The 12,483-nt window shown below is 41.1% G+C and overlaps 1 protein-coding gene across 3 annotated transcripts in view; it reads right to left on the bottom strand.

Annotated features, from left to right (window-relative positions):
• cemip (cell migration inducing hyaluronan binding protein) overlaps positions 1-12,483 on the bottom strand; it is a 224,571-nt gene that overhangs the window by 19,930 nt on the left and 192,158 nt on the right. For all 3 annotated transcript variants that reach the window (XM_023332631.1, XM_023332632.1, XM_023332633.1), the window contains one exon: positions 10,268-10,479. In XM_023332631.1, the coding sequence (XP_023188399.1) occupies positions 10,268-10,479 (212 nt within the window). The remainder of the gene's footprint in view (positions 1-10,267; positions 10,480-12,483) is intronic.

The raw sequence follows: 12,483 nt of genomic DNA, 5'->3' as shown, positions 1-12,483 counted from the left end.
GACAAACACGACGAGGAATAAAGAACACAGGTGGGGCTAAATACACATAGGGTAATCAAGGAGACAAGAAACACCTGGGAACAATCAAGGGGAGACAGTACAACACGGAGACTAAGACAGAAACTCAAAATAAACACAGATACGGAACAGATCCTGACATTACCCCCCCCCTCCCCCTCAAGGGCGGCTACCAGACGCCCAAAAACAAAACCAGGTCCAAAAAAGCACAACTAGGGCGGGCGGAGGGGCGCTGCTAGGGTCCAAAAAAACCAAAAAACAACCCATCCATAATGGGCGAAGGCACAGGAGGCAGACCGTCATGGGAGGTCCGGAGGGCGTCCGTGATGCCGAAGGAGGAAGACAAGCGGGAGGTCCGGCATACGTCCTCAGCACAGGAGGCGGGACCCAAGGGGAGGGTCCGGCAGACGTCCTCGGCGCAGAAGGCGGAACCCAAGGGGAGGGTCCATCGGGCGACGTTGGCGCAGGGGCCGAGCCACAGGAGGCAGGGACTCTGAAGGAACACTACTGGGAGGGAACTCGGGAAGGGCACTAAGAGGTGGGGACTCAGGAGGGAACACTAGAAACCTGTGAGGAGGGAACACTAGAAGGCGCTGAGGAGGCCGAATACCCACTAACTGGAGCCGATAACCTTCTAACTGCGGCAGGCCACGCCCTCTGCCGCGCCATCTGTCGACCAGGTGCCAGGCGGGCTGCCTGGAACCCCATTACCATGGGGACAGTTTCCAAAGCGGAGGCTGGAGCAGAGGCTGGAGCGGACTCTGGAGCGGCTGGAGGCGCAGAGACAGCGGCTGCGGCGAGGGTCGGAGAAGCAGGTGCTGGAACTGGATGTGGTGCTGGTTCCGGGGACGCTAAGGCTGGGCTGGGTGAGCGGAAGTCCGGCTCCGGAGGCAGAGGATCGCCGGCCAAGAAGGCTAGACCTGCCTGGCATTCCCACTCTGCCTCCTGTTTTAGCCTCTCCAACCCCAGGGACTGGAGTGGGTCGGCCCATCCCTCCAGCACCAGGAATAGCCTGATGGCTGCCCCGATGCATCTGTGTGCGAAGTATGGCTCTGCCACAATCGCTACAAAGTCTCTGACATTAAATAATAATTCATCCCAACGCGCTGGGTCCATGTCGACAAAAATCTTAAATCGCGTGCCTCACCGTAGTTACTTGTGGTCGGGTCCTACTGTCATGATTTGGGTGGTGAGGCAGAGGCAGCAGACCCAGGGTAAGATGAATAAGATGGTTTAATAATGAAAGTAGTCCAAAAACATACAAAGTCCAGGCAGCACAAAGGAGCAGATGCAGAAGCTCGCAGATAGTGACAACAGGTACTGGACAAACACGACGAGGACCCGACGAGGAACAAAGAACACAGGTGGGGTTACATACACATAGGGTAATCAAGGAGACAAGAAACACCTGGGAACAATCAAGGGGAGACAGTACAACACGGAGACTAAGAGACACAGAAACTCAAAATAAACACAGACACGGAACAGATCCTGACACAATCTCCTTCTGGCTCCTGAATTTACACAGGATTAAGATACACAACGAAACTAAAGGCATGTGGCTTTCACATTCTATTTCTTGGTAAGGTAAAAGTAGTGAAGAGAAATTGCTGCTGGGGGTTTATTATTATAGTGATTATAATTAAGCATGGTTGTAGTTGTCTATCTATCCTCTGGATCTCACATGCACCTATTTCTTGAATAAGTTCAAAGTTAAAGCAGAACTGGCCACATTGATCTCATGTCAAGTCTTCTCTGATTTGAGTTTTTCTTCAGTTGGTAACATGATTTTTAATATGACTGGACAATAAATCAACAATAATATTCATCATGATAGACAAGTGATCAATATCAATAGATAATTACATTTATAAATGTAATACATATATATGTATATGTTATATTCAGATATTTAAAACAAATAAATAAATAAATAATTACTGATATTGACCAATATACAACACTTATATTGTGATGGATTCAGATAGTCTGAGGAAAATTTTGCCCTGGCAGCTGAAGGAGGAACAGCTTGTCCTGCCCTCTCCCGTCTTTACTGATAACTTTGTCTGAGCTACTTTTAAAGTGACAGTTTTTATAGTTATATTCACATTTTCAACATCATAACTGGATTACTACAAACTTAAGGACTGGGGGATTTTCTTACTTTTATTTTTGCCTTACTTTCTTCATCTCCAAGTTGAACCAGGACAAAATGCCTCCGGCCGACCCCAGGGACATTAGCAGTATTATACAACGGCTTCAGTCTATAGAAATGAAGATCAAACAGCTGGAGGTGAACTTTGAAATCAACGCTACCTGTGGAAATGAGACAACTCTTCCTCAAATCAAAGGAGAGGTTGTACGCCTCGCATCAAGCAACTCACCCTGGAACGCTCTGGGTGCCAAGCCAAAGCAAAAGTCTCACACCGCAGATCCGATGAGGCGACTGACTGGGAGAACCCCTCACCTGGACGAATCAGCGTGGCCGGCTCTGAGCCGAAACCCACCTTCAACCTCAACACCTGCTCCACCAAAGAAAAACAAACAAGCAGCTGCAACCAAAACGGCTCCACTGACCCCGCTCCCAAGGACAGAGCGACCAGCCCGGGCCTCAAAACATTCTGACTCTGTGGGAATCCCACTGAAAAACAGATTTTCTGTACTCCAGTCTGAGCCTCTGAGTGAAACCTCGCCTTCAAACATCAACAATGAGGCAAGACCAACACATCCACCCCCCAAAGCTCCAAAGGACAAAGCGGCTACCAGGAAAACGAAAGGTATGCCAAAAGTGCTTATTGTTGGAGATGAGGCAGTAAATGGAATCAGTCACGTTTGCAATCCCAAGAAAACAAGAGTGATTTCTTTTCCTGGTGACACTGTATCTGATTTAACTCGTAAAGTTCTCTCGCTAACCGCTGATCAGCCAGATATTGAGTCCTTAGTTGTGCATGTTGGAGCCAACGATGTGGCAAAGCAGAAATCTGAGATTCTGAAACAGGACTTTAATATTCTACTGAACACTATGGGAAAGTTAAAAATGAAGTTATTTCTCAGTGGTCCAATTCCATCACCTCAATGGGGAGACGAAAAACACTCCAGGCTGGACATGATAAACAAATGGCTGATTAAAACCTGCTCTGCCAGCTCAGTGACCTTCATCGATAACCTCTGGATCTATTGGCAGCGTTTTCACCTTTTTGGAAGAAGCGGACGCAATCTTAATAAACATGGGATAAAGCTACTCACTGCAAATCTTTTTCATTTTATCAACAAGGACAGCAACGTGATCACCGCTTCAGACGAACAGGCTCAAGGATTTCTGACTAGGAAGAGACCGCCGGCTTATCAGGAACAAATGGTTTCAAAAACAGCTGATATAACATCGACTAGAGACGGAGCGACTGGTTCCCTTCCTCCTTCTCCCCTCCCTCTCTGCTCACCCACTCATTCACAGGATTCACAAGATACACATGGAGAAATGTCTTCTGGACCGGAGTTTCTTAAATTTACAGATGGAATGAATCAACAGGTTGTACTTGGGATGTCACTCCTTAGCGCTCACGTAGCAGACCTCACTTCATTTAAGCCACCTGACTCTAACTTCCCAGAGGATCCATCACTCTGCGTCTCTGAGGTCTGAGGCCGGGGTCCAGACTTTATCTTTACACCCTTCTTGCTCCAGAATGTGTCTGGCCCCTCGGCACTGCAGAACAGGACATTACCTGTCCGGATAACTGCAAGAAAATTTACAAGAAACAGAAATATAAAATACAGCAGACCTAATTCAAACATCAGACTGTCCCCTGCCTAAAGGAACCTCAGACTGAAGATTTCTTGGCCTCCAAGTCACTTAAACTAGCTTTATTAAATACCAGATCTCTCTGTGCTAAAGCTCTATTAATTAATGATTTCATCACTGAGCATAATATCGATGTTATGTTTCTGACAGAAACATGGTTGAATGATAATAATGAATCGATCGTACGAATTGAATCTGCGCCTCCTAACTACAATTTCTTCAGTGAGAATAGAAAACACAAAAAAGGAGGAGGCGTGGCTTCAATATCTAAGAATACCATAAATTGTAGTAAAATCTCTTTGGGTCACTTCACCTCTTTTGAGTATCTTGGAATTGAGGTTAAAGGCCACAAACGAACTTTGACTGTAACTCTATACAAAACTCCAACTTTTGTGGAAAATTTCTTTACTGACTTGAATGAACTTCTAACTCTTATATGTATTGATTATGATTGTTTAATAATTGTTGGTGATTTCAACATTCATGTTGACAATCCCCAAGACAGAGGGGCAAAAAAGCTCGCTAATATTTTAGAGACTTTTGGTCTAACACAACATGTCAAACAAGCAACACACACTAAAGGACACACACTGGACCTGGTTATCAGTAAGGGTGTGAATATTTCCACTGTCTCTGTAACTGATGTCGCATTGTTGCATCACTTCCTGTTATCTTTGAAAGTTCTTTATCTTTTAACCCACTTGGACAGACAGCAACCATCACAAAACGTTCTCTCACTGAAAACGCAGCAGAAACTTTTAATCAAATCTACTCCTCTTCCTCACCCTTTAGACTGAAAATCATTTACCAACTTATCTACATCATTACAGCTTAAGTCTCAGATATTATTGATTCCATTGCCCCAATTAAAATGAAGGTTGTGTCTGGTAAAAAGAAATCTCCATGGAGAAATGCACAAACAGTTAGATCTGCAAGACAATCTGCCGTAGGGCAGAACGAAAATGGCGTAAAACTCAACTCCACGTTCATTGTGACATCTATAAAGAAAGACTACGTAACTATCATTTAACGCTAAAACATGCAAGAGAGGTTTTCTGCAGATGTCATAAACAAAAACATTAACAATGCTCGAGCTTTATTTGCAACAGTTGACAGAATCACAAACCCTCCTGTGACGTTACCGCCTGAATTCCAATGTATTGCCGCCTGCAACCAGTTTTCCAGCTTCTTTTCAGAGAAATTTCAAAAAATCAGAGGATTAATCTGCACATCCACTGTAAAGTCAGTACCAATGCTGTGCCCAAACAAAACAAATACAGGAAAAATGACCCAATTTCAACTACTTAATTATAAAACCCTACAGGAAATTATAAGTCAACTAAGCTCCAGTTCCTGCTGTCTGGATGTTTTACCCTCACATTTCTTTAAGAAAGTCCTGCCTGTTATTGTTTCTGATCTGATCCAAATAGTAAACTCATCGCTCTCATCAGGCGTTTTCCCCCAGGCTTTGAAAACAGCAGTAATCAAACCACTTATAAAAAAGAACAGTCTGGACAAATCACTAATGCAGAATTACAGGCCGATCTCCAACCTCCCATTCATCAGCAAAGTTATTGAAAAAGCTGTGTGTAAACAATTAACTAGTTTCCTAACTATAACCAACCTCTTTGACTCCTTCCAGTCTGGTTTTCGTGCTCACCACACAGCACAGAGACCGCCCTCGTAAAAGTGTTCAATGACATCCATATAAATACGGACTGTGGGAGAACCACAGTGCTGGTTCTGTTGGACCTCAGTGCAGCTTTTGACACTGTTGACCATGACCATATTACTGAATCGACTGGAGAGTTGGGTCGGACTCTCCAGTCCAGTGCTAAACTGGTTTGAATCCTACATAAAGAACAGGGATTTCTTTGTTTTAATTGAAAACTTCTCATCAAAGAGGTCAAAGGTCACATGTGGGGTACCCCAAGGTTCAATCCTAGGACCCCTTTTATTCAATATTTATATGTTCCCACTAGCACAGGTTATAACAAGAAATAATATTAGCTACCATAACGATGCAGATGACACACAGCTCTACATTACGATGTCACCAGGTGACTCAGAGCCCATCCAATCACTGAACAGATGCTTAGAACAGATAAATGTGTGGATGTGCCAAAACTTTCTCCAGATGAACAGAAACAAAACTGAAGTTATTATTTTTGGACCTAAAGAGGAACGATCTAGAGTCATAGATCTAGAGTTATAGATCTAGAGTTATAGATCTAGAGTCAATGCACAGCTTCAGTTATTACAACTGAAAACCAGCGATCAGGCCCGAAACCTGGGAGTAGTGATGGACTCTGACCTGAACCTCCAGAGCCACATAAAAACAGTTACAAAGTCGGCCTTCTATCACCTGAAGAACATTTCCAGGATTAAAGGACTAATGTCTCATCTAGATCTAGAGAAACTCATCCATGCGTTCATCTTTAGTCACATTGATTATTGCAACAGCGTCTTCACAGGTCTGTCCAACAAATCAATCAAACAGCTGCAGCTGATCCAGAATGCTGCTGCTTGCGTTCTCACTAAAACCAGGAAGATAGAGCACATAACACCAGTTTTAAAGTCCCTCCACTGGCTCCCTGTAGCTCAAAGAATAGACTTTAAAATACTGTTGTTAGTTTACAAATCACTGAACGGCTTAGCACCACAATACATTAAAGATCTGCTGTTGTTGTATCAACCTTCCAGACCTCTCAGGTCTTGTGGTTCTGGTCTGCTCTGCATTCCCAGAACCAGAACCAAACTAGGAGAAGCAGCTTTTAGCATCTATGCACCACAAATTTGGAACAAACTTCCAGAAAACTGTAAAACAGCTTTTCAGCTGTTTTACAGTTTTTCACTGACTTTTTTTCACTGACTTCTTTTAAATCTCAACTGAAAACCCACCTGTTTAGAATTGTATTTGAAATGTAATCAATTACAAATTTATTGATGTAACTTGACTTAATGATTGATTCTATATTGCATTGTGATTCTGTGTTTGTAATGATGTAAAGCACTTTGAAATGTCTTACTGCTGAAATGTGCTATACAAATAAAATTTGATTGATTGATTGATTGATTGATTGACGTATCTCACAATCCACTGTGCATTGTGGTGGTTCATGCTGAATTTCTGCCAGTCACACTACGTTCACAAACAGTAGTGTTTGTAGATTACCCAAATCTACAATTTGGGTAATCTACCCAAAATGTAATTTGGGTAGATTACCCAAATTACATTTTTGTAATTACCCAAATTACAGGACAAGAATTGCCCCTTGTCCTACTGCAGAGATACAGTAGGACAATAGCAATAGCAATAGCTTGACTTTCCAATTGTCCTACTGCAATTGGAAAATCAAGAGATGGTGGTGTGTGTATAAATTTGAACAAACTGTGGTGGACTGTACTGAAGCACTGTCGCCCAGATGTTGAGTATCTGCTGCTGAAATGCGGACTCTTTTATCAGCCAGAGGAGCTTAATGCAGTTCACATCATAGCTGTTTATGTCCATCCATGAGTGAATGCTAAGGTTGCCATAAAAACACAGTGGCATCATCATCACTTTACAGAGCAGGTCAGGTGAACCAACAGACACACACAGCACAGGTACAGCCCAAGCCTGTGTGCGCTGCCCCGTCCTTTACTCTCTGTTTACCCAGTGTTGTATAAAGTACTGAAATCTCAGAGTCAAGTAAAAGTACAAGTACTCTCCAAAATATGACTTTGGTAAAAGTCGAAGTCACTGACTGAAATGTTACTTGAGTTAAAGTCTTAAAGTATCTGAAACTTCTTGTACTTAAGTATGGAAATTACTGTAAAAATGGATGTACTCAAGTAATGTAATGAAAAGTACAAGTAAAAAGTAAAACAAAGCAAATGCAGTTTGAATGACATTTTTTATATTTTGGTAAACTTGTCAAATACACTTAAAATAATGTACACAACCAAGTGCAGGCAAAATTAAACCTGCTAATAGATATACCTGCAGGCATCATTTAGTTAAGAAAATTAGGTGCTTTACCTATACAACAAGGTTAACTTAACCTGCTTTACAACTGAACCAGCTTCTTAGTATACCCTCCAGGACAGAAAATACAAAGTTTTTGTAAACCTTAAGTTTTCCCTTCAAGGTAAGATCAGTGCTGAAAATGAGAAAAATAAATAGTACAGAAAATGCGGCCAACATGAAGAGAAAGATCTGTTACGATTACTCTACTTCACAAATCAGTGAATCAGTCAATGCTACAATCAGTAGGTGGTGCACACAACTGGTCATTATGCAAAAGAAAAAAAGAATTGGGAGGGAAATGCAGCTTATTGGCATCTGTAAACCTGGTTTTGAACTTGCATGCCTTTCCTATATTCGTTAAATTTAGTCTAAATTGCTATCGCTATGGCTTCTGTCCCCCCTTGAACAGAGGAGGTAGCCTGATACAGTCAACATTAGGCCTAAGCTAAATACACCACGTGTGGAACTGAAACAATGCCAAACAAAGTTCATTTATGGTCAACGTTTCACGATACAGTAGTGTCTAGTGACCAAGCTATAGTTACTGAAACAGGAGGATTATAACCATTTCATAAGAAGTTACCTCGATGTGTTTCTTCAAGTTGGACGGGGAGTTTTTGTAAGATAGAATTTCCACATCTTCGCGCAGGAATAACATAAACTGCATGCGGTACGACGAATCTTTAACACCCACTAAAGAGTATATTGTGTTTAAATAAGGCCATGGGCTCTCATCACCAGCTGGTGGTTCCCCTGGAGCCGTGTCCGACGTAGTTGCAGTCTGCTGCTGATTGCGAGACTTGCTTTGTGTTTAATGGGAGAAGCGAAACAGGTGTATCCTATTGGAGGTGATGAACAAGCCCAGGCAAGTAGTTCTACCGACTTTGTTCGGTAGCCTGCTTGCTACTTGCTAATCAGTAGGTGGGGTCAAAACACTTTGTTTCTCTCTCTCGCTTTTTTGTAACGAGTAACTAAACCACACATTGAAAATGTATCGGAGTAAAAGTACGCAATTAAGTTCGGAAATATAGTGAAGTAAAAGTGAAAGTCATCAAAAATTTTCATACTCCAGGAAAGTATGAAGTACTCCAAAATATACTTAAGTATTTTTACTTCGTTACTATACAACACTGTGTTTACCCTTGATTTCAAAGCTACCCATGACTGTAACGTCTTGTTTAAATATGCAGATAACACAACTGTTGTAGGCCTCATTAGAGACAATGATCAGTGAGTCTATAGGTTAAAGGTTCAGAAGCTGACAGCATAGTTCAGTAACCTCATCCTAAAAACTAAGAAGATGAAGGATATAATCTTTGACTTCAGGAAAAAGAGGACAATCCATCCAGGGCTTAGCATAAATGGAACAAGTGGAAAGGGTCCAGCAGCTGCTTTCAAATTCGTAGAAGTTCACATCTCAGAGGATCTCACTTGGAGCCCCAGCAACAAATAACTAATTAAAAAAGTCCAGTAGAGAGACTTTTTTGTTGTCAATAGATCAATAGAATCTGATCAGGAGCTATATTTTACATCAATAGAATCTGATCAGCAGCTCCTGATCAGATTCTATTGATGTAAAATATAGCCCACACTGACTTACTGCTGCACAGTGTTATATTCTATTCTACAGCCGTAGAGAAAAAGATCTGGCAGAGGGTTACCAAACATCATAGTGGATCATCATATACCCTTTGCCCAAAATTGATGACATCTATTCAGCCTGCCTGCTCAAAAAGCAGACAAAAAACATTTTAAGAAACCCTTTTCACCCAGCATGCTGCCACTTCTCCCCCCTTCCATCAGGAAGAAATCGGTAAACAACTCAGTTCAACAATCCCTCTGAAGTAGAGGGCAGGGGAGGGCAGCCTTGCAAAACAACCTAAGAAGCAATTAAAGGCTAAAGACTGGAATTATGAGAAGACATAAAATTTACTGACTTTTAAACACACATTTTTTGTATGCAGAATGTATTGCTTCTGAGTGTTTATTTAATGTATTGTAGTGCACTATTTTCTAATTTCCAGTTGGCATAGAATATCAGCCATGTTGTCATTTACTAGAAACACAAAATGTTGTCAGACCGACTTAAGTGTAGTTGGGACATCTATTAGAAATTCAACAGGCAAAGCCTTGCTGACCACAACTGTCTAATGCTTAATATTGCGAGGTCTTGTTACACCCCTAATTATTAACGTGGAAAATAAGCTGAAATACAGTCCTATTCATGCTCTTTTAGTGTTTTCCAATGTTTTAGTTTGAGCCCTGTCTTATGCATTGTTGTCATGCAGGTGACATCAATCCAAACATGTATCACCAAGGATAGAAAATAAATGTCAATAATTCAAAAATGCCTTTTCAAGAGAGTCTTAAAAAGGCAAACACAATGAAATACAATTTCATTGCTGCTGTGTTGTAAGAACAACTGCTCATAATCTACTTACTTATTGAAGTTGATGAGCCAAATGGTGACCTCTGCTGGTGCTGTCTGATCCCAGTGGACTGTGTAACCTTTGGCTAATGTGATCACTGGCTGGAATTGCTGGTAATGCTTCTTCTTTCCTAGGGCACCTTCTAATGTCAGTGGCCAGTCAGGATATTCATTCCTCGCTATTTGCATGTTCAAGTTGGCAGGTTTTCGAGTTTGGATGTAGATCTGGGAAGAACATAGCAAAAGAAGTAGATGACATCTACTATAAATGAAGAACATAAAACAAAAATGAATTTCATTAAACAACTTTCGCCATTTGTTTATATGTTAGCAACTCTCCAACCGGTGTTTGTCAGAGGTCTTAGGCTATGAAATATGTGGGAACTCCAACTATCACAGCTTAAATGCGGCAATATTGTATTGTATTGTATTATGTTACCTACAGCTATTGTGGGAGGAATGGCAACTTGAAGAATAACCCGCCTTAGCTTATTTAGCTACTTCATTTGCTTCATCCTCAGTTGCTTCAGAGATGCGGGTTTTCTTCCGTTGGATTTTTGTCCACAAAATGAAATGAGCACACATAAGGCATTTTGGGTTCTATCTTCAAGTTTAGAATTTTTAGCCAAATTCTTTTTGTTTCCTTATCTTTCGGTAGGCAATGAAAACTACCACTTATCAAAGAAACTGTCTTTTTGTTTTAGGAGCACTTTTAAAACCCACCTGTTGTTGCAGCCACAAACTAAATTTTGTCTGATTATTAGAGTACAGCCACAAACAGCACCTGAGCTCCACAAGGGCATCTTACAGCACTTTGCAGAGGCAAGTTGCTCTCTATAACTGGTTAATGTGTGATTCAGTTCAGTTCATACTAAAGGAGATTCTCTGTACTATGTGCACAGGGGCAGAACGACATACTTTCTGAGGTGTATGCGAACGGCACCCCAGTCCTTCCCCAGGTTTAATATGTCCCTTATTCATGCTTTCCCTTATTCATGCACTTATAAAATACAGTAATTAAATTCAAACCATCACGGTATTTAGGTTTTTGTTGCCTCCCTAATGTTATTATCCCTTCCTTATGTGTGAATAAATTGCAGCCTAGAAAGCAATTAAAAAGAATGAAACAAAAAATAGGCCAATATTTTATCATTTAATATATGACCCAGATAGCACAGAATGGTAATTCAAAGTTGAATTACAGTCAAAATAGTTGATCTTTGGTTGAGGTCGACAACTGACCAACAAACAATCATCCAATTCTAGCCAATGTTGAAAAAATACCATTGAATCAATGTTGTTTTGTGGTTGAAATCTAATGAATCTAATGCCGATGTCTGATCAACGTCTGATCAATGTATGCTGTTTGGTCGCACCCCTCCCCCTTCTCCTTTTGTATTTTTTAACCTGCCCACCACTCTAGGCCTAAGTATGAAATCCTGCGAGATTTTGTGGGATTTGAGTTTTTAAAAATAGGGTGGGGCCGATTGTTTGGTTTGGTTCTCCCAAGGAAGTGTAAGGCTGGCTGCTGCTCTAAATCATTTCAAATCACTTGTTTTAATTTTTTTATTATGATGTGTTTAGGGATATGCCTAGATGTGCCTCTTTTCCAGAACAGCTGAGTCAGATGATTGCATGACCTTCTGCAGCCATCAAGAACTGCAGAAGGCTGTTAATCACCACAGATTGAATCCAGGTGTGGCAGAAGAGAAACACCTAAAACATGTAAGGCAGGAGAAGCACTGATCTGAACACTGATTCAGTCTGTTGATAACCGTTGGTTAAACTGAACTGGACTATTATTACTTGTGCAGGATCATTATCAGCATATGGACATTTTTGAATGAGTTTAATCATCAACTTATTTGGAAATGTTTGTGGTTAATGTAAGATTGAAGCAGTTATTTGATGGAATTGTAAATAATTTATCCAACAAATCACCTTTTGCTCTATTTTTCTGTTTCTGGTGTGTTAAATCAACCCTGATCCTCCCTGAGTTTTATCTTTAGATCTTCTAATAAACAGACTAGCAGACTACATTCCAGCGCTATTTCAATCCTGCTCCTACTTGAACACTACTGAAGAAGTCGACGTAAAGCTTTATTTTTCTACGTTTTCTTTTTGTTAAAAAAAGCATAAGAGCGATCCTTTCTCTTTCCTATATTGCTTGAAACCTGTGGCCTGCTTAATAATGTGGAACATCCTTGTTAAGTAGATTTCCTTTAATTG

The sequence above is a fragment of the Xiphophorus maculatus genome, chromosome 4 (genome assembly GCF_002775205.1).
Source record: "Xiphophorus maculatus strain JP 163 A chromosome 4, X_maculatus-5.0-male, whole genome shotgun sequence".
Lineage (NCBI taxonomy): Eukaryota > Metazoa > Chordata > Actinopteri > Cyprinodontiformes > Poeciliidae > Xiphophorus > Xiphophorus maculatus.
The sequence above is the reverse complement of the archived record's forward strand: the minus strand, read 5'-3'. Positions and strand labels throughout refer to the sequence as shown.